The 26,931-nt window shown below is 38.7% G+C and overlaps 2 protein-coding genes across 4 annotated transcripts in view; both read left to right on the top strand.

The window, feature by feature from the left end:
* Positions 1-2,034, top strand: part of abca12 (ATP-binding cassette, sub-family A (ABC1), member 12) — a 62,184-nt gene extending 60,150 nt beyond the window's left edge. Inside the window, exons 70-71 of the mRNA XM_061791695.1 lie at positions 797-934; positions 1,343-2,034. Of these exons, the coding sequence (XP_061647679.1) occupies positions 797-934; positions 1,343-1,447 (243 nt within the window). The 3' untranslated portion in view covers positions 1,448-2,034. The remainder of the gene's footprint in view (positions 1-796; positions 935-1,342) is intronic.
* Positions 2,035-3,077: 1,043 nt separating this feature from the next.
* Positions 3,078-21,711, top strand: bard1 (BRCA1 associated RING domain 1). Of its 3 annotated transcripts, none has more exons than XM_061792902.1 (11): positions 3,078-3,272; positions 3,609-3,665; positions 5,823-5,971; positions 6,590-7,596; positions 8,928-9,008; positions 9,895-10,067; positions 11,474-11,600; positions 11,681-11,813; positions 13,026-13,118; positions 17,163-17,260; positions 20,767-21,711. In XM_061792902.1, exons 1-11 carry the CDS (start codon positions 3,181-3,183, stop codon positions 20,770-20,772), a joined length of 2,016 nt encoding a protein of 671 aa, XP_061648886.1. In that variant the 5' UTR covers positions 3,078-3,180; the 3' UTR covers positions 20,773-21,711. The 3 variants fall into 3 exon arrangements, with proteins under 3 accessions (XP_061648886.1, XP_061648883.1, XP_061648885.1); XM_061792899.1 differs by having other exon boundaries at positions 19,389-21,711; XM_061792901.1 differs by lacking the exons at positions 17,163-17,260; positions 20,767-21,711 and adding an exon at positions 15,144-15,607.
* Positions 21,712-26,931: the final 5,220 nt, after the last annotated feature.

The raw sequence follows: 26,931 nt of genomic DNA, 5'->3' as shown, positions 1-26,931 counted from the left end.
AATTTTAATTCAATCAAATAAAATGTGAAGCTCATTTGGGACAAGATAAATATTACCACCCTTAGCTCAACTACTTGGTTTAGAAATACAGTATCAGATTTTTGTCTGAATAAAGAGCAAAAGCAAGATCATGGTAAGAACAGCAATGATATCATTGGATTATCTCAAATCACATACTGTATGAAGGCAAAGTCCACACCTACGCAGATATGTGCATTCTGACCAACAATACAGTGAGCTATTAGATTTCCATTTAGGCATACTTTAGCTAAAGATTCTCCGTCTGTGTAAAATCAACACTCGTGTGTGCAGCCTGGGAGATATGGATTTTTTTTTTTTTTTTTAATAAATTATTGGATGTGCCTGATTTCAGTGGCATGCACAACCATGCATGTCCATCAAATCAGCAAACGTATAGTCTTGTTTCTAAATACTGTACTTTATTTTTAATGACAATGTCTGGCTTTTATTCCAGGTGCTCAAATTTCTTCCCACTTTCCAAAAACATGTATGTTAGGTTGTTGAAGACTTTAAGTCTTCATGTGTCCCCAAGCCAATCCTTTCCAGACAAGTTGTTAGATACTGAATAACTGCTAGAGTAATGAATCATAGAAAACAAATATCTGAAATATAATACAATCTTTTTTTTCACAAACGCAACACTCAAAAAAAGCGAATTAGTCATGCAAGCCAATAAATGCTAGGTAATGTTAGTATTTGCTAAATTTGATCTCACACAGAGCAGTTATAATGATGTTAAAATTACAGAACCTCAAATTTTCTTATTTATTATCAGGACCAGCACTCCTCCTTGGCGGAATATCATGTTCCTGTCGCACCAGGAGGGGTGGCTGACATCTTCCAACAGTTGGAGTGCCACAGGACTTCTCTGAAGATCAAGCACTTCTCCGTGAGCCAGACCACCTTGGATGAGGTAAGAATGAGGCTTCAACCGGTAGTGAACCATCTTGGGGTTTTGTCGACGTGGACTCAGTAGATGCTACGGAGTGACTGAAAAGTGGTAGGAGGGTAAACTGGGACAGTCAAGAAAGCCTGAGTGGGAGTGAAAGACAGAGTAAAGAATGTAAAATTGAGGCAGAGGGAAGTTGGCAGGTTGGAGGGCATGCCTAAGGGAAAATAAATGGAATATGAGTTCGGGAAAGAATTCATGCACCCAGTGTTGATTTTCTACAATCTGCTCTTCTGGAGCTCTGGGATTGGAAGATACCACAAGGAGAATAACAAGGGGGAGCTGGGGAGAGAAAATTAGCTGTGATTAGAGATTTTAAGGTGGGAACAGAAGAATTTCAATCACAATAATACAATTGTTCAACCTCCACAGGTCTTCATCAACTTTGCCATGGGGAATTTTCACATGGAATCCATCTCAACTCACAGCAATGGAGAGGATGATGACCCGGGCTCCATAAAGGAAGTAGAGACATAGAGATGGCTGCTATTATTTCTACAGTGAAATGAGAATATTATCCCGTTCTACTGCATCTGTCGTACATACTGTATGGGACAATAGTATTAGACTGTAAATCCGCCGTGCCTGACAATCATGTTTAACCCTCCTAAGATTCAATGTGAAGAGTGAATATTATTTCGAGGTCGATCAAATTCTGTTGTTGCTGTTCTGTTGAGAACATTTACATACAGTACCTGCGCAGACGCAATATTTATTGACGCATATTTACTTCACATTATTTTATCCTACTTGAAATGTTACCTAATCTAGTAATCTTGATTTGTCTGAAGAATGCAATTAATGACAGCTTTTTAATTGTTTTGATTTAAATTTATCACTCAATAGCAATATATATCCACAATCACAAAATATGATACTAATAAAAAAATATTGTTATTGTGGACTTTTAATTATTTACTCATTTCGTGTCATCTTCGTATATGTCTTAGTTCAAGAATGACTGCTCTAAAACATTTCTTCTGTGCCTATGGACCATTTTGTGATGGTCTTGAATGTATGTGGCTGTATTTTTCATTATTCAATAAAACACTTTTTCAAATGTGGTTATTTTGTATGTACACTATCTCTGTTTTCGAGTTTTTGCTGAAGGGTGAATGGGTATGGCTGATTACACTCATAGGATGTATTATGTTGAACTTCTTTAGTAAGTATTTTAAGGTACTTTGCCTCACCATAAGGCTGAGAAAGATTTAAACATACAGTGCAGTGGTGGAAGTGGGTTTATTTGATTTGATTGGTGGTCTTGTGCCACAGCTGGCACAATTTGCTTAATATTGAGAAATGTATTAATTTAACTACACGTCAATATGTTTGTTAACGTGGTTGTAGTTTAAGGTGTAGAAATCTACTGCTGCTTTCTAGTTTGCAGTTGTGGTTACTCTGTAAAGCTACATAAATGAGTACACACAAGAAGTGGTTTATATTCCTTTCAAAATCAACATTTGCAGTGGCATACCATACTTCATAATAATTTCACAAATGTGTGCAATTGATTGCAAATGAAACACACACGCACACTCATGCTCCGAGTCGATTTCTTAGTTTTATTTTTGAGTTTTAGCTTAGTTAAAACCCCCGCTATTTGCGGTGGGACTAAACTGTGTTGCGAATAGCGAAAACACAGTGAAAACGTTTTCTTTTCATAGTTGCCTATGATAATAATAGCTTTGTTATCCAAATACAACACAGGCTTATCATACAACATTACCGTTTAAAAAATACATGGGTTAAAGACTATTTAAAAAATAAAGTGCACATGTGGAAAAGACCCCTAACCTATGCTAACAACTGAGGGCTCCTTACTCATATAAAAAGCTTTCATATAGTTTAAAACTTTAAAATACTTCAACAACACCAATGCAATTCTTTCCTATTAGACACGGCTCTGGAGCCATGTCGTGGCATCTTAAGATGTTTCAGAAAGAGCACAAAAACGAATAGGTGAGTTTTTCCAGCAAAAAGCTCGAGATAGGTTCTCCAGAAAAAAAAGTCGCCAATATCGAATTGGTGAATACCGAACCGCGAGTAAGCGAGGTATAACTGCATTGGGAAGGTGCCGGAAGTGACGTTAGCAATATATCCATGGTAACACAAACAGGCGGGAGATGCGACAAACCAGGAAGTGAGTCGCTTCTTGCTAACGTTGGCGTTATTTTTAAAACTGTGAACAAACATTCGATTTGACAATAATGGATACGTGTGCTGGGGCGCAAACAAAGGACTGGAAGAATACGAAAGAGGCGGTTGCCAACTTTCGACGACTCCTACTTTGTTCAAAATGGTAAGTTAACGACGGCCTTGTTGTGGTCTGTGGTACCCATTGAATACTCTTTATAAATAGATAGATTGCACGTTTGCCAGAATAGTAAAAAAAAAAAAAAAAAAAAAGAAACGTACATTTACACGATAATCCAAAACAGTGACAATATCTCAACACTTGAAACTAATCACTTTTGTTGCTAACGAAACGTAAAACTGTCCTTTCCGACGTTGTATTATGTTTAAACTGACTTTTGTGACGTTACTTTAGTGACGTTTGTTCAAGAGGAAAGACAAGAATTGAACCAGTGCATTGCACATAATGGCCAACCACGACTGTTGTTTTCTCTTAATACAGCTCACAGTTACTGAAGGATCCAGTTTGTCTCGGAACATGTGAGCATATGCTGTGCAGGTAACCTGTCCATTACTTTTTGCTCTGCAGAAATGCACACGGTGGTGTAAATGATATCGCACTGACTTTACTAGGCTCTGCATCCTCGTGTGGATGCTGAATTACTGAGAGCGTCACACGCTAGCGAAATGGAATTGAAGGCACTCAGCCACACATGCCACACTGGAAACATTTGCACATCAATGTAAATTGACTGCAAGGAGAGATGAGATGGGATGGGGGTGATGAGAAAGGTCATGAGAAGTAGTGCAAGTTGCCCATGCTCATAGCAAAATGCAGATGGTGTGTTTGTAATGTATTGTCAGACTATTGACTTCCATTCTATTATACGCCATGCAGTCATGTCTGGGTGCATATTTCGCTGAAACAAATAACTGCCTTCACTCAAATACACACCTCTTTTCTGCAACATGTTTACCACGCATACACAAGCATACTGGTACAAACATGCCATGACATTTTCTGAAATACAACCCCAATTCCAATGAAGTTGGGATGTTGTGTTAAACATAAATAAAAACAGAATACTATGATTTGCAAATCATGTTCAACCTATATTTAATCGAATACACTACAAAGGTATTTCATGTTCAAACTGATCAACTTGATTGTTTTTAGCAAATAATCATAAACTTAGAATTTTATAGCTGCAACAAGTTCCAAAAAAGCTGGGACAGGTGGCAAAAAAGACTGAGAAAGTTGATGAATGCTCATCAGACACCTGTTTGGAACATCCCACAGGTGAACAGGCTAATTTGGAACAGGTGGGTGCCATGATTGGGTGTAAAAGGAGCTTCCCTGAATTGCTCAGTCAATCACAAGCAAAGATGGGGTGAGTTTCACCTCTTTGTGAACAAGTATGTGAGAAAATAGTACTAGTCGAACAGTTGAAGGAAAATGTTCCTCAACGTACAATTGCAAGGAATTTAGGGATTTCATCATCTACGGTCCATAATATCATTAAAAGGTTCAGAGAATCTGGAGAAATCACTGCATGTAAGCGGCAAGGCTGAAAACCAACATTGAATGCCTGTGACCTTCGATCCTTCAGGCGGCACTGCATCAAAAACCGACATGAATGTGTAAAGGATATCACCACATGGGCTCAGGAACACTTCAGAAAACCAATGTCAGTAAATACAGTTCGGCGCTACATCCGTAAGTGCAACTTGAAACTCTACTATGCAAAACAAAAGCCATTTATCAACAACACCCAGAAACGCCGCCGGCCTCACTGGGCCCAAGCTCATCTAAAATGGACTGATGCAAAGTGGAAAAGTGTTCTGTGGTCCGACGAGTCCACATTTCAAATTGTTTTTGGAAATTGTGGACGTCGTGTCCTCCGGGCCAAAGAGGAAAAGAACCATCCGGACTGTTATGTACGCAAAGTTCAAAAGCCAGCATCTGTGATGGTACGGGGCTGTGTTCGTGCCAATGTCATGGGTAACTTACACATCTGTGAAGGCACCATTAATGCTGAAAGGTTACATACAGGTTTTGGAGAAACATACGCTGCCATCCAAGCAACATCTTTTTCATGGACGCCCCTGCTTATTTCAGCAAGACAATGCCAAACCACATTCTGCACGTGTTACAACAGCGTGGCTTCGTAGTAAAAGTGTCCGGGTACTAGACTGGCCTGCCTGCAGTCCAGACCTGTCTCCCATTGAAAATGTGTGCCGCATTATGAAGCGTAAAATACGACGACGGAGACCCCGGACTGTTGAACAGCTGAAGCTGTACATCAAGCAAGAATGGGAAAGAATTCCACCTACAAAGCTTCAAAAATTAGTGTCCTCAGTTCCCAAACGTTTATTGAATGTTGTTAAAAGAAAATATGATGTAACACAGTGGTAAACATGACCCTGTCCCAGCTTTTTTGGAACGTGTTGCAGCCATAAAATTCCAATTTAATGATTATTTGCTAAAAACAATAAAGTTTATCAGTTTGAATATTAAATATCTTGTCTTTGTAGTGTATTCAATTAAATATAGGTTGAACGTGATTTGCAAATCATTGTATTCTGTTTTTATTTATGTTTAACACAATGTCCCAACTTCATTGGAATTGGGGTTGTAGATTCCTTCAAATAATGCCTGGTTGGTACTTGAGCAGTTGCGTAAATATGTATATTTACTGTATATTTTTGTTCATAGGTCGTGTGCAGGCCCTCAGGCAGGTGATGGCTGTGTGGTTTGTCAGAGCCCTTCCTGGGTGAAAGACATCCAAATCAACAGGCAGCTCAGCAGTATCATACAGCTTTTCTGTGGCTTGGAGTCTATGTTGAATCCTGATGGACTGCCAGGTAATTGTTGCCCAGCTGTGAAACAAGTTTCCCCAAATCAATAGTTATTGGCTTTCGTTTCATTGTCACGATAGCAGACTCAAACATTTACATTATGACGCAGTGGGTGGACAGTCTATATTTACTTTCCTGCAGCATCCCTCTAATGACTGTAATTATACAATGCAATTTATCATTGTAGGGTTTGTATACAGTGTGGTGAGCATAGAAACAAGTCAATATTTGCTTTTATTTGAAACAGAAATGATGAAGCTGTGTTTATGCCAGTTTGTGTGTGCTACAAGTCTGACTTCAAATCCAACAGCTCCTAAGTATATGGGACTCATGGAAACATTCTGAAGTTCAGGGTACTTACAGGAGGTTGAAAATCTTGAAAATGCAAAAATCTTAATGTTGCATTTACTTATGCAAGAACAAACACCTTTTACGGTGCATGTGAAGCTTGTCAGAGTTCTTGAATTTGACCTGGGATAGTTTTACAGAGCCTGAAAAGAAAGACGAAAATGAAGTGCAGTGACCTTTTCAAGAAGAGAGTCTCTTGGACTTAGATTTCTGTAAAAAGATGGGAGGATTGTTTTTTGATTTCACACAGTTTATTTCTCATTTGTCATTGTATAGACTCCTCTGAAGTAATACGGGCGCAAAATGAGGGCACCATCTTAAAACACAAGAAGAACTTCAAGATCTGGTTCAGCCCTCGCAGCCGTAAAGTGCGTTGCGTGGTGGAAAAAGCTCCAAAAGTCTGCAGACCTGAAACCAAGTCCTTGGAAAAAGCAGCTGAAGCACAGCCTGATGCTCCAACGGCTAAAGTCACTGACTTGATGGTTTTCAACTTCACATCATCCTCTCAAGACTCTGGCTCCTCTTCTCCAACATCCAGCAATAACAACCAAAACAGGAAGAGGAGAACAAATGTGAAGAAGATTGGCAGCAGAAAGAAAACAATGAAAAGAGCAACAAAGAAACAACGGAGACAAATGGTGAAGAGGAAGCTTGATGCTGTAAACAAGCAATGGAGGATTACAGAGGTGGAAAGTACCTCAGTTGAATCGGAACACCTTGCTGCAGAAGTTGAAAGCAGGTTTAAAAAAAGGGTTTCCTTCCTCAGCCCTGATGTGTTATCTGACATTCAAGATCTCGGCTCTGTGTCTGGCAATTGCTCAGAAGGTAGCATCGCTGCACCCGTGAACCCAGCACTGCTTTGTCAGAATGAGTCAGACAGTTTTCATCATGACACACTGCCCACCTCTGACTCTATCCCAAAAAGGAACGCTAAAAAACAGGCCACCTTATCTTCTCCACAGCATTCCTCAAAACACCCAAGACTGGATGGAGAGGCCGTTACCCTGGAGACCACACCGAAAAGGCCAACAGCCTCACCGAGCTGCTGTCGAAAGTCATTGGGTCACTCGTCTCCTGCTGCCCTTAATTCTTTGTCTCTGCCCAGTTTGAGGTGTAAAAAGACCACCCATGGATATGGAGGAGAGAGTCCCCCCGTTCCAAGTATTGTAGGTCAAAAATCTACCTCTCCTCGTGCTTCTCTGGGACGCTGTAACTCGAGGAACCCAGCAGTTGTGAAGAAGAACCACAAAGGAGAGACCTCGCTGCATTTAGCTGCTATAAAGGTAGGCTTTCTTTTTACGCCATATTTACTATGAGTTGTTGAAATTATAATTTTTTTGTAGTCAATTGCTTGTTTTATGCTAACATCCATTTAAACTAATATATTTGCTAAATTGATTTAAGCTATTTGCTCCTGTGTCATTACAATTAGCATAAGTCAATGCAGTTGCACTAGTCAACATGCAAACTTGTTGATGTTTGCATGTTGACTAGTGCAACTATTATTCCTCATTTGAAGCTTTTAAAAAAACTATTTTGTTGTTGCATGCCATCTGCTTTATGATTATGTATATCTACAAATATCTTTGTTGATGTTGTGTCTAAAATTGCAAATCTTTAGCCACATCATTCAATTCAATTACGGTCTAATCAATGCATATTTTTGTCTTAATGTGTGATTCCGCAGCTTCAAACTACGGTAATATGTTATTGCAGCATGTTTGGCTTTTATTAAAGCACTCAAGTCTTTTTAGGTAGGAGTCTTATCAGTGTGGCACATCTAGATGTGGCGATATTTGCCTGCCCTTTGCAAAAACACTCAAAATATGTCACATTGCGAGGGCATCAACTGTGCACAGCCCTCTTCTGCTCAGCCCACAGATGTTCAATAGACTCTGGTCTGGAGTTTGGCCGGGCCATTCCAAAACCCTAATCTTCTTGTGCTGAAGCCAGTGTTTTGTTGATTTGGATGTGTTCTTTGGGTCATTTGGTTTTATTTTTGCGCCACAGTTTCCTACCTTTTGGAATTATGGCCAAAAATTTCAGCCTTGGCTTGAACAGACAATAACATATTTTCCCACGTGTTTAGGAGATTTCAAGTGTGTTTTTGCAAAATGTAGCTTAGATGTTTTTTATATAAATAAAGATTCTCTCTAGCCACTCTAACCAATACCCCAGACATATGAAGAAAATTGGAGATTATGTTCATGCAACCATGTTATTGTTTTTATTTTATTTTTATTCTCCAGTTTTCACTTTGTTTTTTCACTAGCGTTGTACAGGTTTTATGGCAAATTAAAGGTGGAAAGATTTGATGCAATGAAAAAAACCTGGCATTTAAACACTGGTGTGTAGATGGGAAGCTTTTATGTAACTTGCTCAATGGTGGGCTGGCTGGCAGAAATTCCAACTGACTCTTACTTCTCTTTTTATGGGTAGAAAGGAAATGCAAGTCCTCATGTTTATCGTGTTGTTTTGCACAACAAGCACTGGTACACTCTATGTTCGCCACATTGACTACCCGGCGGGTGCTATACTTCAGAGTTCCACTTTTTTTCATTTTTCCAGCAGGTTTACAGTGTTAGGTTTATTAAATGTCATTTGTGCCTTCCAGGGGGATTTAAAGGATGTCAAGAAACTACTGGACCAGGGAGCTGACCCCAACCTGAAGGATAATGCAGGATGGACACCTTTGGTAAGACAAATAACTTGCATGCGATTGCCTTAAACAGAGACATACCACATACCCTTTCCTGGCATATTTTAAGCGATCAGTACGACAGTCTCCAGAATTCAGTCTGATTCTGTTCCTGTGCTGTTGTATGGCATGTCTGTTAACTGCTATTATGACAGTGTATTTACATCTTTTCTGGACCCCCAAGGCAAAATGTAGATTGTAGTTCAGCCATGCCCTAGATGTGACTTCATCACCAGTCTTGCTTCACCAGCCCACTTAGGAAGAGCTCATATTTTTGAGTGAAGGTTGTTCTGGAGCTGTCTCTTGCGCCTGTACCCGAGAGATGTACAATCTATCAGGGCTTCTGAGCTGTAAAAATTCAATCATTACCACTTTCTTATAGGAGCCCTTCACACTGCTATTTCCTGTCAAGGTGCTCCTCTTAAAGCAGAGTTAAAATTTTGACAATTTGATGCTTAAATGTTTCACATTCCAATATGACCGTTTTCCTTTTCAGACTGACGTAAATATCACATATACATGATTAGAATATTCATCTGTCACAAAAGAAAAATCCAACCAAATTTTTTAAATTGGAGTGTTTTCTTAGTACTACAAATGATCAGCATTTACCCACCAAGTTCAAACAATCCCAGTCGTATTTCAATGCTGCAGCATACATTTGTTTCCATAGTTCTTAATTGTATCTATTTTTTTCAAAGAAAAAGCTTACATGCTGGTTCAATTTGCAAACATAATCTTTGAAAAATGTAAATAACATATTGAACCTAAATCATTTTAATGTACCGGTAAATCGCTAACATCCCTTCCGAATATTTTCCACACAAGCTATTGGTTGATTTAAGACTCAAAAGGGTACATCTTATGTTTCTGCTTATTTCAGCACGAAGCATGTAACCTGGGTCATCTGGTAGTAGTGGAGGCGCTATTATCAAGAGGGGCCTTTTTGAACACTCCTGGCTATGAAAATGACTCTCCACTTCATGATGCTGTACGAAACGGGCACATAGCCATCGTCAAATTGCTGCTACAGTTTGGAGCCTCACAGAGTGTGGTGTAAGTTCTGTTTTTGTATCTTTTAAACTGGCACCCTATTGCATGTATATGTGAGTATAACGACATTATTACAATCTGAGCACGGGTCACTGGCAGGCAATTTTCAGTGTGACGAATAAGGTGATTTCCTGCTCTCGAAACACAGTACATTTGTGTGTGAGGTGGGTTCCAGTAAGAGCCAAGTACAAGGCAAAATGCATATAGTTAAGGACCAAGCCCTGCTGCGAATAGCAAAAATGTGCGAGTAATTGATGCCCACCCAAAAAGGTTTGTAATTCAGGGTCACTACGGAAATGGGTGTGTATGTGTTCTTCGGTGGTTCTTTTGTAATACAGTACATAATTGTAAAACTTGACTACTAGGAAAATTATTATTTGTGTCAGAATGCTTTAGTTATAACTGTGTATGATCACCCTGTCATGACATGGAATTTTTCGTTTTCTAATATAAGATAAGATAAAGTAAAAATATTTTGTTAATATAGTCTGCCAGAGCTGCGAGGAATGCAGTTATCAATGTCCTTTCACCATCAATCCTGTCATACTGTGTTGCATGTTTCTGCTTACACATTAAGGACAAAAGTCCTGTTTTTGTTTTTATTCCTCATTTTAAAAAAAGACCAAGCAATAAGTTTTTCCTCATGGTTTTGAGATTGTAGGATGAGAGTTGCAGCTGGCTACTCGTGTGGACTGAATGGGTGGCAACAAGGGGAAAATGAAATGGCAGTATTTTAAGGGGAATACCCCATCAGCAACATATTGAGAAGAAACAAAAGAGAATTATGAACTAGTTCATTTTTGGAATGGTGAACTGAACTTTGAACTGGTTTGCGTAGACAATGAACTTTCCCAACACTGGCTATCCCCTCCTGTAACGACATGGAAATAACCCGCGATGACTTGGTGGGACATATTCCAACCACTAGAGCGTTTAAGTGGATATATGTTCGCAGCTCAAACATATAGGTATGCGTAGACATATGGTAAACGTACGAAAGTATTTGAATGACAGTTCAAAGTTGTGTAGAGTGTGTGTTCGGGTCATTAAGCGGTCACACCCACAGTGTCTGAGAAGCGAATTTTGAAGCGTAATTTCTTACTAATCAAGCCTTACTTGCGTCATTTACCTGCCGTGGTTCTACATTTTTACCAGTGCTCTATGGTCCAAGACACCAATCACTTCTGCTGTTAAAAAATATTGGAGTGTGAATGTTTTTGTTGTCTCTGAAGACAAGGTTATTATTCAGTAACTTTCAAGTATTTTAAACAACCAGAAGCCTAATTTAGGAGAGGACTTGGCCCAGCATTCTGGGTTGTGGGTTTTCTTAGTTGCAGCAAATCTTTTAATAATGTGTGTGCCATGTGAACTATGAACGATCATTGCTTTTAAAATAAAATTCTTCACAGTAATCTTCATGGCAAGCGGCCTGCAGACTACGCTGTAAGTCAGGAGATGCTGGAGGTCTTCCAGGAAGTGCCTGAGGAAGCCCAAAATGCCAATACATCTATCACCAGCCCGGCCAGTCTCTCTCTAGTATGTCCGCATTTTTTTCTTCCAATAAAATCTATATCTTGTCAGAAGTCTATATTCTAAAACTGTTTGTCCTCACGTAGGTGGGTAATTGTGCGAAGCAAGAAGAAATTGTTTTGTTTCTGTCGAGCAAGCTGTCACAAACAGACCAGCATCAGTTTGCCAAGCTGAGCAGGCTTTTGGATGGAAGGATAACAGACTCCTTTACTTATTCAGGTAGTGTGTTAATCTTGTAAACTAAAAACAGATGTTTTATTTTTTGTCGCTTTTCAAAAAATTCTGCATGTTGCTTATTGCAGTATGCGTGCACAGAGTTTCATTCACATTTACTCTCTGAATGATAAAAGGTTTCTGTGTTCATCAAAACTAAATTTGAGCCATGAGGCTACAAACATAATTTGTTAGAACTAGTACAAGGCTGTGTTGTGTGAGTTGTATTTTGCATGTGTGGTCTGTGGAAACTCATTGGTACATTTTTTAAATTGTTTATAAAGAAAGGAAACAGGCTCTTGGTTTCATTTTTTCCAATTGAAGGGAAAAGAAAATTAAGACTTTATATCTTGAGGTATCTAAATTCAACTTCCCCTCATTGGCTTTAAATATTGTTTACAAGCAGCTACTGTACAGTTCCAGTACAATTATTGCCCATAAAATTGTTCACTGTTGATCACAGTAGTTCTTAATATAATTGCTACAGTTTATAACCCCATCTAGTAAAGGATGGCTTGTAAAAGCTTACCTGTATTGCAAAGTCAGTGGTTCACGCTATTGCTTACAGTCAAGACTAATTTGAGTGTTGTTACTCTTATATTCATGATGGCTCCTTCCATCTCAGTACAGCTGTGAGAAATCCAGAATGCAAGGATATTGAAATTTTCTCTGCATTAAACCTTGGTGGTCTTGTTTTAGCGTGTCACTCAAAAGTAAGTTTGTGATTGTAGGGAAAGATTTTTACTTGGATTGGAAGGCTACAAATCAACACCAAGTGCAGCATGCAAAAGGTTTTGCTCTCCAGGTGTAATTGCCTGGGCTTCACTATCAGCATCACTGATGTGAGAAGTACAAGCAATAAGCTTGAGTTAAAATGTGGACTGCCCTCTAATCACATTTTCTGATTGCCTTCAGGCAGGCTTGTAAATCATTGAAATGCATTTGGAAGCCAGAACGATCACAGTTTTCTTTCGTGGAGTGGTAGCTTATAAATATTATAAATAAGAATTAAAAAAAATAATGAATAAAGAAAAATGTGATCAATTTTGAGAACATTAATTAATATAGTCTCTATTATTTTAGAGTTAGTTAAATGCATAAATGCTTATGCCGAACAGTTCTACTGTTTAACGTGGACATTGTACAACTCAATTTAGAAACAGATCCATCATTAAGATAACATTGAGCTGCTAACATTGTTTTTTTGCCATATGCCAGTGAGCCATATTGTGGTGCCAGAAGGACCCTTGCTGAGCACTTACTCAACCCTTCTTGGACTTCTTGCAGGCTGCTGGATTGTCAAATACAGCTGTAAGTAAATTATCAGTTTGAGTTGTTCCCCATGGCTATTTTCATGGGAATGATAACTTTAATGTTGGAACTTTGCTACATGCTTTTTATTAAAAAATATATATATAAATAAATAAACAACCTTGCCTAAGATTTAATATCTGTATTTTTGGCAGGAAACCTGTGAGAGTTCCCATGAATGCGAGATTGTTTTAACAAATACTGCATGGCCCTCATGCCAGCGGTTTTTGTGTTGTGTGTTAGTAAAGTAAATAATTTCACATAAAAAAAATGACTTTTAAACCACTGTCCTACTATAAATAAGGTAAATTTTTCACATTAGGGTTAGTGTATATTGTAGGGTTGAATGGGAAAGGCTTGAAATGACTTTTTTTGTTGTTGTTTTTTGTTTTTGTTTTTTAGGTACAGTTTTGATAATCATTTACTTTGTTTGTGGAGCAACTTTCTAATTTTGAGGAGCATTTTTTTTGCAGATTAATCCCACAGTGACCTGAGGCTAGGGTATATCAGGGGTTTTGTGGCATCCAGGGTGAGCAGAGGCCACCTGTACACTTTCTCCAGCATGCTCACACTCAGCGGAAAAACTTAAAAATGTGTGATTCGTAGTTTTGCTTTAAAACATTTTTATGAGGCGCAAAATGCCAATATTGACTCGCAAATTGTGGTGCGAATCCGCTTATTTTGAACCTTGATGTGTGTGATAATGTGCTGGGAAAACACTAAGGTTATATTTGCAAGAGGCAAAAACAATCTCTTGGGTTGTAAAGTCTTCAAATTAGAAGATAAGAATTTTTTATTAATTTTTTTTAAAATCTCAAACCCAACTACTTATCTCAGTACTTCCCACCAGGGTTTGATGAAATGACCAACTTTACTGCATCTATACTACAAGCCCTGGTTTGTCTTTGTCAAAGGTGCGTGGCCGCCTGCATATAATGTGGGCTCACGCCGACTGTAGTATTAGCTAGGAAAGAGGTCCAAAACTGAAGTTTGACTGATGATCCTCTGGCAATAATTTGCTCTGATTGTCTGAGAAATGCCTATTTGATCATGCTTCCATTTTGGCTTCAACTTTCGTGTTAAAAAAAAATGAATAAAAAATATGTAACCAATTTCAGAGCCAACTCAGAAATTGAAAATATTTACATATTTCCCTTTTCTATGAGCAGTTTTAAGGTATGTCTGTGCTTTGTTCCTGTGTCTCAACATCAAATTATCTGACAGCTACATTTGGTTTGTGTGTGACCGTGACACACTGTGAGGAATCAACACGCCTCGTTCACAAGGTTGACAAATTTCTTCTTTTTACTCCCTTTTCGAAGTTTTCATTCACAAAATCACCCAGCCACCCTGGCATCGTTATAGTAAAAGTAAAAAACCACCATGCTGATTCTCGCCACATCATGGCATCAACCTTGAATTCTGTGTCCTTCGGTGTAATTTCTTGATCGTGTTTGTGTAGAATAACATGGTCGGCCCACTTGAATTATTATCCACCACTAAGTCCTTTTGAGCTGCAATTCCTACGTAATATGTGTGCTCGTGTCGCTTTTGTACGATTTTTGTGCTAGGAGAGAAAAAGAAAAGTATTTTTCATTCCTACAGGCTGGGCACTCGACACAGCTTGTCTCCCCCATGACAGTCACAGTGACATGCTATCTGTTTTTGTCAGTGTGCGCGTGTCCTTGCTCACATAAGGCAGTGGAGCTGTCATTGCCACCTGTCTTTGTCTGTACTTCTGTTAACTATGCAAAGCCCTGGTGTGCCTCTTTAATTCCATAGCAACACCTCAAAATATATTTCAGTTTAAAGCCGTCAATTAATATACTCAATTCTAGAACAAATATTCTTGACATACACTACTTTATCTGTATAAAACTACGTAGACGTGTAATGTTATGAATCTGATAGGTCGGCAAGAAGAAAACAAAGCTGTAGAACAACCTTGGAGACTGGTCTGTCTCATCCGCTAATAACACAGCTTCTTGTTTTCTCAGTCATTATTTCTGTTTTTGTAAGTTTCAGATGATGCCAGAAAAGCCGTTCTCCCCGCCTCCAGTTCTATGTTCATCTTCACTGAGTTTTTTGTGCAGCTCCACTCTTACTGCACAGACATTGTATTTTTTTTTAAACCCAGTTTTACAGTTATGTTTTTTTCATAAAGCAAAATTGTGTATTTTATTATTCTCCTTTTTGACTCCAAGAAGATCAAATACATATTTGATCTTCTCCCTGCTGTTTTTCATGTCTGTTCTGTTGGTCTAGACACACCCAAGTTTATCTTATATAATTTTACACTTAATGGCCACTTCTTTAGGTGCAGTACTGTATATATCCAATATGTTTTGCATTACATTTATTATACAGATAATAATGCAGTTGTGAACAGTCAAAGATTATTGTGAAATTATTTATTTCAGTCGTGTTTATTTAAATAAACTGAATTATATTGGGAATCATTATTAAATTCTTTATTAGAATCGGCTTAGTATGATACAGGGCACTTATTAACAACCACAATAATAAACTTAAGTTAGGGCTGGGAGAAAAATGTATCCTTAGATGCATCACAATTCTGCATTCAGTCTTTGTAACAATAATTAGCTAAAACGGTAATGACTACAAAGCACTTAGTACCATTCTCTGGAGCAATTAAGCCCAGTGTTTCTTTGCTCAAGTCTGTTCGACTTGTGCTAAATAAAAGTGTGAGGCATAGATAGACTCATTCACATGCACCATCTGAAAAGTGTCACAACCTGTGAGATATCGTGTGCATTGGTGATTAGCTCAGCAATGCTCTTGATATGTCACGATTCGAAATGATTGTGAAAAGGTGCTGCATTTTCTTAGCTAAAATAGTTATACTCACTAGCCTAAAACCAGAACTCTGAAAATGGGGAGGGTGTCTGGGTGGCCAGTGGGGTGGCCATGTTTTTTTTTTCTGTGGAATGGGAGTCAGCAAAAAACTTTAAGGTGCCTCTGATCAACCCCAAATAAAGTTCAGGAAGTTACTGTGGGCTCCAACTCATGCCCAAGCACTCCACACACAGACTCTCTGACTTAATCCAACATTCACGCATGTGTCTTTGCACTTCCATCTTTGTTGACAACTGCCAATCAACATACCCTGCCCTTAACGACCCACACTCAAAAGAGTTCAGATATTACACTGTACATTATGGAGCACGTCATAAAAGGGGAACTATTTACAACCTGAGCCGTGATTAAATTGCCAATACTACAATATATTTAGCAATGAATGTCAAAGATCAGTTTCAGATTTATTTTTTGCCTGTGCAGACTCAAGCTTGTTTATAAGTAACGGTGGCACCACCATGAAAACCAGAGATCTATAACACAAAGGTGAAGAGGGGGGAATTCAACATATTGTAACTATCAGTGGTGAACATATTTACCATAGTTGTCATTCAGGCTAATAAGTAGAAATATTTTAGCTATTTTAGCACCTTTTCACAGCCATTTCCAATCATTTCTTCAAGAGCCTCTTAAAGCTAATCTCACGATGTACATGATATCACATAGGTTATCATTCATTTGGATTGTCTATATGGCTGCTTACATCACAGTTGACACATGCACACAGGAGAGCAAATGTACCTCACACTTTTATTATACAGTGATTATTCCAAAAATTTGGGGGGTTAAAAAATTGAATTATAATGGCCGTCAATTATTTGCAGATTTTCCCTATTTGCGGTCGGGCCCGCTGCCTATCCCCTGTGAATGGCGGGGGTCCACTGTATAGGAGTACATGTGGCCTAAAAACATTGGATGCTGGCTGTCACAAAGCTGTAATTTGACTGAGGAGACAGAAAAAGAAAATGCTCAAAATCTGTTCACGCGTGAGATGGTTAAAACAAGGGCTGCATCATTAACTTGATCATGCTGTGGGCATATTTTTGTCGAGCAAGCGCCATTTGCCAATGCTTGAAGTCTTCCAACTCATAAACAGCATTAGCTTTGTCATCCCACTCTTTCAAGTCAACGTAATTAGTAGTTGCTTTGATTTCTCGTTGATGCTAGGGGTGGAGGCATGTCTGCAGGCAGGCAAGTGGATGCCAGAAAACGAGCACGAAGCAGGAGAAGGCCCCCAGCGCTGTCGCATCAACCGCTGCAGCTTGGTAAATGAGACAGACGCGCATTGTTTTAAGTATTGATGAACTGGGACCTCATTTATCAAAGAGTGCATGGAACAGGTTCTAAATTCATTTATACGAGAAACATTCTGAATGTGTAAGTACATGAAAATCTGTATTTATCAAACGTGCCAATAAGTAATGTGTTGCTAAGTCCCACCTGTTCTAAACTGCCACACACGCTGATTCTCATTTGCATTGAGAAACGCCTCCAATTGACCATATATGGTAGCAACAATCCCTTTAGGAAATCCAAGCATTTTTTATTTTTTATCAAGTTATTTTAAACAGCCCTCTGAGGGAAACCGTAACGATAATGTGACTTGTGACAAAAAGGAGTTTGACTCCACTGAATTCGCGGAAACGGGGAAAATGTGCGGTTTGAGATTGCTTGATTCTGTGACCTTCCGAGTGTGTTCTATTTGTAGTTTCACTGTTGTACCACAAGGTTTTGTGTGTACGCGTGCTCAGAGGTGTGCGTAAATTTACGCACGTCCCCATGCGTAAGTCAAATTTGATAAATCCCATACTTTGCGTGGGAAGGTTTGTACACATTCTTTGTGCACACTTTTGTTTGATAAATGAGGCCCCTGGAGTTCTAGACCAATCAAAAAGGACTTTAACCCAAGACATGTGTTTTGATACAACTGTTAACAATAGTAATTCAAACATGCAATGAGGCAAATACTGTAATGTAATTTTTAATCAGTGTTTAAATTTGATGATTGAAAATTTGATGACCCAAACTATCTTAATTGGTTAGAAACAAAACAAAATTGTAATCCCAGACATTTGTTTTGATACTAGTAGCAAAAAAGGAAATAAGTCCCAGACATTTGTTTGGATACCATGTCAACTGTTAATTATATTAATTCAAACATGGACAATTATAGTGGGACGGTGGACGACTGGTTAAAGCGTCAGCCTCACAGTTCTGAGGACCCGGGTTCAATCCCCGGCCCCGCCTGTGTGGAGTTTGCATGTTCTCCCCGTGCCTGCGTGGGTTTTCTCCGGGCACTCCGGTTTCCTCCCACATCCCAAAAACATGCATGAATTGGAGACTCTAAATTGCCCGTAGGCATGACTATGAGTGCGAATGGTTGTTTGTTTCTATGTGCCCTGCCATTGGCTGGCAACCAGTTCAGGGTGTACCCCGCCTCCTGCCCGATGACAGCTGGTATAGGCTCCAGCACGCCCGCGACCCTAGTGAGGAGAAGCGGCTCAGAAAATGGATGGATGGATGGATGGACAATTATAATAAACAATATCAACGGTTAACATGTTAATTCAAATGTACAATTATAATAATCATGTCATTTTTAACCAGTGAATGTTGACATTTCCTGCACAAATGAAAAAACATCAGTCTTAGACCAGGAGCTGTTGTAGGTTTCTAGAGACCTGTCTTATTTTAAATTGGGTAAAGATAAATATTTGTTATGTGAAAATTGTAGCGTGACAAGATCCTTAGTGTGGGTTTACATTTGTGCTTATATTATAACTATTGTCATAATTCTTTGACTTAATTCTTATAGTAACAATGGGCCTCATTCACTAATAGATGCAAAGAAATTTTCTATTCTATGCTCAAGTTGAGGATACATGCGAAGTTACCGTCAGATTCATGACGTGCGTACCAGCCAATTTTCTTTGCACCTCTGTGCAAAGTAAAAACATACTGATAAATCACAGGTTTATGCATCAGTCGTGCGTATGCAGCAGCTGAGACTCCCTCACAAACCACAAAGTGGGCAGGTACTTGAATATTAATTGACAGAACTACGACACACTGTCAGGGATTTCAAATCCAATCGTTTTGCTACCCTTATGCCGTTTATTGACGTTTGCGTTCAATCGACAAACCTCATAGATGTCAAACTTAAACCATTAATTTTGACCTATATGCATAAAACAGTAGAAAAAAAATTGATTCTGATGGAAGGGGACCCTTAAGTTCGTACAGCACCGTAAATGTGTATCAAAAAAGTCAGTCTTAAAAATATGTTCCAAAGCAACTACTTGGATTTTTTAAAGTCCCAAAACATTTGAGGGAAAAAGCTGAGGGAAAGTTTCATGGAGGATTTTCTTCTTTTTCATTGCGTATTACCTGTAGCTCCCACCACTCTTCGACGGCTGTTTCTTCTTCCTGTTGGGCTCCTTTAAGTCGCCTCCAAAAGATAAACTGGCCAAACTACTCTGCGATGGAGGAGGTCAACTTTTGAGTCGGCAGCCCAAACCCGACAGTGATGTTACTCAAACCCTCAGTGCTGCTGCCTACCACGCTTTGCCGGGATCAGACCAGGCCCTCTGCACCCAATACATCATCTTTGACCACCAGGGTCCTCACAAGCCTGCTGTGGTTCGGAGGGGCAAAGTGTGGTCTGCTCCCTCCACCTGGATCATCGACTGTATAGTAGCTTTCCGACTCCTCCCTGTACCAAACCTTCAGTCAGTATAAAGGTTTTTTAACACCAACTTTGGTAATATCCGCTTCTTATCATTGTCATTTAATTTCTGCCTCTTTTCATTTGTTATAATCATGTTATAATGTTAATATGAAATTATGGGTTCATCGTGAAATACTGAGTGAGTAAATAATGTAGGTCAGACTACAGTCCCAATCTGATAATTTTCCCCCAAAAATGCCACCCAAAGATAGTAAAAAGTCTCCCCCATTGTAAAATGTGATAGCATGAGGAAGTACGGCAGTACTGTATATCCAAACTTTTGACTGGTACTGGACTGATAAGATGTAGTTTGGATGTCCAAAAGTAAAAGTGTTGAACAATGTGGTTCAAGTTTGATCTCGCAGATTGATAACTGTAGCCTGGGAGGAATGGAAAAATAAATGTCTTGGTAAAGTATATTGCTTAGGTTGTTTTTATTACTGTGGGTCCCTTGAAAGGCACTGAATGTCTTCTAAACTTTTCTTATGAAAAGCAATATCTGGAATCTGTGACTCGGCCGACCTCTATTGAACACACACACACGGATTTGTGATCATAAATATTGAACAACCTTAACATTAACGAGTGGCGGCATCAACTGGTTTTCCGACATACCTCACACCACAAAATAATAGCGAAGGGTGATCTTTTAGAGAAATCCCACAATCGGTGCTCAAATTAGGCCCGAGTATGGATGTGTACTCTTCTTGAGACGACGACTAAGACTCTCAAGAAGTCATTGATTTCTCCAGTGTCGTGAAAAAGTATTTGCTTGCTTCAGACTCCCAAGGGTTTGGTTATGGGGGTATTTTCTGTAAAGTGAAAGAGCCGTTTGTCCTTATGTGAGTCATTGCTGCCACATTATAGTTACATAGCCAATAATTTTACTGTACCAGAGATGTGCAGGTGAGTAACTGCACTACTGATCAATGTTTCAAAAAAAACAACAATGCCCTCAATCCACAATAAGTGAACTGCGATATAGCGAGTGATTACTGTATTGAAATTGACTGTTTTGTGTTATATTTGTGATGTCTTTTGCAGAAGTAGGACGGTTGTGGCTGTTAAGAGGATCTGATCACAAAACTCATGTTGAGAGTTGCAAAATGAACAGAATCTAAAAGCAGCTTTGAACAGTACCAGGAAAAGATCATGAAAATGTTTTGGAAATACAGATTGCAGAGTCTCTGACAGGATTAATTGTCATTAGTTACCTTAATTGGATGTTATACAAATGCTGATAAACTGCTGTGGCAATGCATGAGCAGAATAAACAATCATTCTGTCAAAAAGGTGTGTATTGTGAGTACAATATGTGTAAATTGTATTAAAGGAGGCGCTTCTAATGATAACCACGGTTTATGTCCTTGAACTCACAAAATCAAATGATACATTTGATTATTCTGTAACAAAAGGTGAAGGAGGTCGTATGTTCTGCTGTTTTTGTTCTTGAAAGCTGAATTTAAATGACAAATCAGTGTAGCGGATGCTCTGCTTTGTGTGAATGCTGTGGGGGAAGTATACACACTGCTAGGAACCTGAAAAATATTATTCATCTGTCGTTAAGTTGCCTCATATTAGTGGCCCATTACAGTATTGCCATCCCTTAAAAGACTACAACTTCATCAAATGAAATGTTGCGAAGCGCTGCAGAGGGTCAGGAATGTTGTATTTTTCCACAAAGTTCAGTGTGCTTTTGTTGGGGATTTGGGATGCATTAACAAGCATGGTCCTCAGTTGTGGTTTAAAATGTGTTTTGATGCTATATTTATAAGACTTCCTGGGAAAAAAAAAAAAAAAGACCAAAACATTGCTTTTGCAGAATAACACTTCATTTATGTCCTTTTAACAAAATAGTTTTGTGTCATGATGATTAATACACTTTTTTTCCACATCCTAAATACAGATACAGTATATTTAAAGTTATTTATATAGAAACACCATGTGGAGCACCAAGGGTTGTTTTGTAACTTGTATGTAACTTGTGTTCCCTGTCTAAACCTTGGGTGAACCTGTTCAAGCATGTGTTCATTTACGATCAAGCGTGCTCTTAGCTTATTATACTTTTAAGATTTTCAAATGCCTCAATTTATACAGTCTGCAAAATAACCCTTAATGCTCCCCAAAAATGAATACAACTGATTGTGTATTAACAGTGTTTGTCTTCCTGTTGCAGGCACATTTTATTGACAAATGAAATTAATATGAATAAAACAATAATTAATTACTTGCTTTGCAACTAGGCATTGGCATGAGTTTCAATGAGTTTGGTCGATTGTGAAGAATTCTTTATCGATTATATCTGGAAGTAACTTGGGTGAAATGGAGTGCAGTACTTGGTTGCAACCAGCAGAGGAGCTGTTTATTCAGTCGCAACTAGTCAGCGGCCTGAAGAAAGATAACCTGCTCAGTGAAGTCAGACTACATCCATGTGGTTCTCCACAATTGCGAACTCCTCCAGCAAGCATTATTCTGCTTAATACACTGGTGTCACAACAGGAGTTAAAAACATCCAGAGAGAGATTAACTGCTTTTATAAATACAAATCAATATATAAAAGTTAACAATATTTATTCTATTTATTGATTGTTATTTTCATTGTTTTATTCTATTATTTAAAACAAAACAAAAAATCTACTGTGTGCTGCTGCAACACAAATTTTCCTTCAGAGGATAATTTAAGGATTATTTTATCTTCATTGAATGTTAATTTTCGCCATTGTTTATCAAGGACATTTAGTCAAATGCCTGTCCCTATTTGCATGAACAAGGTTGTGGTTTTGAACTGAGGAGGTTAAAAATTACATTCACATAGAACAAATAAATGCTGATGCTGGATTGCCCTTGATAGCCAATGTCATCCACACAATAGAACAATAATTATTTGCTCTTCTTTGTCAATAATTCTTAACATTCTTTGATCTCAATCTATGCATATACATCCACATATTGACAGTGATAGGCCATTGGTTGTGGTTGACATAGCTGTCTTCCATAGATCTTCCGTGGGATCAATTCCCACTCAAATGCTGCATTTGTGATCAGCTTGTAATTAACTGGTGACCGGTTCAGGGTCGAGTCCATCTTCCGGTCCAAGCCAACTCGGACAGACTTCAAACAGCGGCAGAAAATGGATGCTTATTAATGTTGAAGCCTTTTGTGCTGTCACATGAAGTCACAGAGCAACCTTCATTTATCCTTTTTAGAGTGGTGAGAGCGATGTCTCAGAGCTTTTTCTTTTCATCCAGCACTCACAGTTCTGTCTTTTTCTTGCCGCCCGCTAGAGTAATTCCAAATTGTATCAGCACATATACGTGGACTGAATTCTAACAAGACTGTGATATGGATAATGAAGATAAATAACAGTTTATTAGTCCTAAGATGTCTGGAGCACTATGTTTGGGATTTATAAATCAATGGTCTCTCCATACCATAAGCCAGATAGATGGGCTCTGTCTTTTCACACAGAAATACACTAAATCAAATGAAATTAATATGAATAAAACAATATTTAATTACTTGCTTTGCAACTAGGCATTGGCATGAGTTTCACTGAGTTTGGTCGATTGTGAAGAATTCTTTATCGATTATCTCTGGAAGTAACTTGGGTGAAATGGAGTGCAGGACTTGGTTGCAACCAGCAGAGGAGCTGTTTATTCAGTCGCAACTAGTCAGCGGCCTGAAGAAAGATAAACTGCTCAGGGAAAAATCACCACTGGTTAATAATGGATATGACCGTAGCTTAGTTTTTGTGCCCAAGATTTAACCCTACTGATTGCTGCTGCACCTCAATGCTATGAAGAACCGCTCATAAGTCTAATATTAGTGTTTATCTGATTTTCATTTCCATCTAATGATATGGTGCCAGACCATGCAATTAGGCAGACTATCCATCATCACCAAAGAAAAGGCCCTAAGAGGTTAACAGGAAGAGATTATCTGGACGTTGGGGGGGATCAGGTGATAGATGATGCAACTGAATTGGACAGCACTGTTGACTCAAAAGTGAGTATTTTTCATGTTGAAAATGTTATTGGGTTGTGGACCTTGCTTTAACCCCTCTGATTTCATAAAATACAATACTGTGCAAAAGTCAACCCACTACTAGCTTTGTTCTTAATACTCACAGCAGTCATTTTGAAAGACGCAGACAGCAGGCAAAAATACACAAAACAACATTTGCATGATGCTTTTTAGAGGGGTTGAGCATATGCAGAGCAACTGTTTGAATGTTGGTATTTATCTGGATAAAGATCCATCGCATCGTCATCCTCCATGAATTCGAAAGTAGTCTACTAACACACAAACAAACGCTAATCAGACGCTCCATGCAATGTATTTAACTTTTGTTAACAATCTGTTCTTGGTGGAGGTTCGCGCTCTACTGTGTGACATTTTCACAGTCCATGGTCATTGTAGCACTGCTAAAACAACAACGCTCATGGTGTATTTTGAAAGTACTGTATGGGGTGCCGTTTGTAAATCTGCTCACGCCAAAAATAACATTTTGTCACATTTAGCTTCAAAACATGTTTTAAAAAGTTGTGTGAATTTCCGTGTCATTTTTCTGCACATTTGAACAATATTTGTCATCTTTATAGTTAAATCTCAAAAAGTTTTCAGACCCCCTTAAATTTGTCACTTTTTTATATTGCAGCCATTTGTTAAAATCATTTAAGTTCATTTTTTTCCTCATTAATGTACACACAGCACCCCATGTTGACAGAAAAAAAAAATAATTGTTGAAGTTTTTGCTGATTTATTAAAAAAGAAAAACTGAAATATCACACAGCCATAAGTATTCAGACCCTTTGCTGTGATACTCATATATTTAACTCGGGTGCTGTCCATTTCTTCTGATCATCCTTGAGATGGTTCGATACCTTCACTGGAGTCCAGCTGTGTTTGATTATACTGATTGGACTTGATTAGGAAAGCCACACAGCTGTCTATATAAGACATTGCAGCTCACAGTGTATGTCAGAGCAAATGAAAATCATGAGGTCAAAGGAACTTCCTGAAGAGCTCAGAGACAGAATTGTGGCAAGGCACAGATCTTGCCAAGGTTACAAAAAACATTGCTGCTGCACTTAAGGTTTCTAAGAGCACAGTGGCCTCCATAATCCTGAAATGGAAGACGTTTGGGACGATTAGGACCCTTCCTAGAGCTGGCCGTCCGGCCAAACTGAGCAATTGAGGGAGAAGAGCCTTGGTGAGAGAGGTAAAGAAGAACCCAAAGATCACTGTGGCTGAGCTCCAGAGAGGCAGTCGAGAGATGGGAGAAAGTTCTAGAAAGTCAACCATCACTGCAGACCTCCACCAGTCGGGGCTTCATGGCAGAGTGGCGCGACGGAAGCCTCTCCTCAGTGCAAGACACATGAAAGCCAGGAGAAAACCAGGCACTTCTCATCACCTGTCCAATACAGTCCCAACAGTGAAACATGGTGGTGGCAGCATCATGCTGTGGGGGTGTTTTCAGCTGCAGGGACAGGACGACTGGTTCCAAACGAAGGAAAGATGAATGCGGCCAAGTTTCCTGGATGAAAACCTTCTCCAGAGTGCTCAGAATCTCAGACTTGGCCGTAGGTTCACCTTCCAACAAGACAATGACCTTAAGCACACAGCTAAAATACCGACGGAGTGGCTTCAGAACAACTCCGAGACTGTTTTTGAATGGCCCAGCTAGAGTCCTGAGTTAAACCCAATTGATTATCTCTGGAAAGACTTGAAAATGGCTGCCCACCAGCATTCACCATCCAACCTGATTGAACTGGAGAGGATCTGCAAGGAGGAATGGCAGAGGATCCCCAAATCCAGGTGTGAAAAACTTGTTGCATCATTCCCAAAAAGAATCATGGGTGTATTACCTCAAAAGGGTGCTTTTACTAATTCCTGAGCAAAGGGTCTGAATACTTATGGCTGTGTGATATTTTAGTTTTTTTAATGAATCTGCAAAAATTTCAACAATTCAGTTTTTTTTCTTCTGTCAATATGGGGTGCTGTGCGTACATTAATGTGGGAAAAAAATGAACTTAAATGACTTTAGCAAATGGCTGCAATATAAAAAAATAGTGAACATTTTAAGGGGGTCTGAATACTTTCCATAATACTTTACTTGTGATATATATGTTGTACAGTTTTAAGGTTTATATTTAAATGTAAGATTTAACATTTAGATATTCATTTAACAATTATATATAGATTTATTCATTTTTAAGATTTTATATATATTTATATTTATGATTCACATTTAGATAGATATTTAGCATTTAGATTTGCGATTTAGGTGTAACATTTAATATTTGTATTTAACTATAAAGTTGACAAATATTGTTGTAAATGTGCAGAAAAGTGACTTGCAAATCCGCACCATTTTTTTTTTTAAACACTGTTTGAAGCTAAATGTGATGAAATGTTGCTGTTATTTTCAGTGTGAGCCGCTTTACAAACGGCACCCCATAGTACTGCATCAAGATAACATTGTAGTCTTTTAACTCCAGTCTATAGCACAACCACATTGGAGCTATTCAAACGCAATGGGGGTACAACATAATTTGGAAGCACAGGCATATAGTTTTACTGGTGTGGCTTGACTACATGAAGAAACTGAGTGCTTACTCAAGATGACAATCTGCATGTTAATGCTGCGTAAAAGCATTTGCAGATTCCCTCTTTTGTCTGCTACTGCGACATGCAGGCTGCAACAGTGCCAAGCGCCCAGCTGGAGGATTTAAAACACTGAAAACGGCTTGATTAAGGGGAATGGAAGCAGGCTGCTCTTGGCACGCTAATTACTTTGTTTCCAAGAGAAAACATTTGGTTTGTGGTCATATTTGGAGGATAAGAACCTCTAAAAAAAATAAAAAAAAATAAATACATCAATGACAGTCAGAAATGATGGCCTGTAAGATGTTATGGGTTTTGGCAGATTTTTGAACCCCTTAAAATTATGAACATATTTAAAATAATTTAAAGGGGAGTTTGCCTTTTTAAAAACAATATTTTTTGTCCTATTTGTTAAAACAGTCATGACTTCATCGTAGTACATTTACATTATATATATCTATGAAAAAAATCTGCTGTCTCTGGCCCAATCTTCTGCCTCTAATTTGATATACAGTGCAAGAAATGATCATGCTCAAGGGAAAAACAACCAATCAGAGACAGAATGCATGACTTACGAGGTGTCAATCATTTGTTGCTCGTAGC

Source organism: Phyllopteryx taeniolatus, chromosome 12, assembly GCF_024500385.1.
Source record: "Phyllopteryx taeniolatus isolate TA_2022b chromosome 12, UOR_Ptae_1.2, whole genome shotgun sequence".
Lineage (NCBI taxonomy): Eukaryota > Metazoa > Chordata > Actinopteri > Syngnathiformes > Syngnathidae > Phyllopteryx > Phyllopteryx taeniolatus.
The sequence above is the reverse complement of the archived record's forward strand: the minus strand, read 5'-3'. Positions and strand labels throughout refer to the sequence as shown.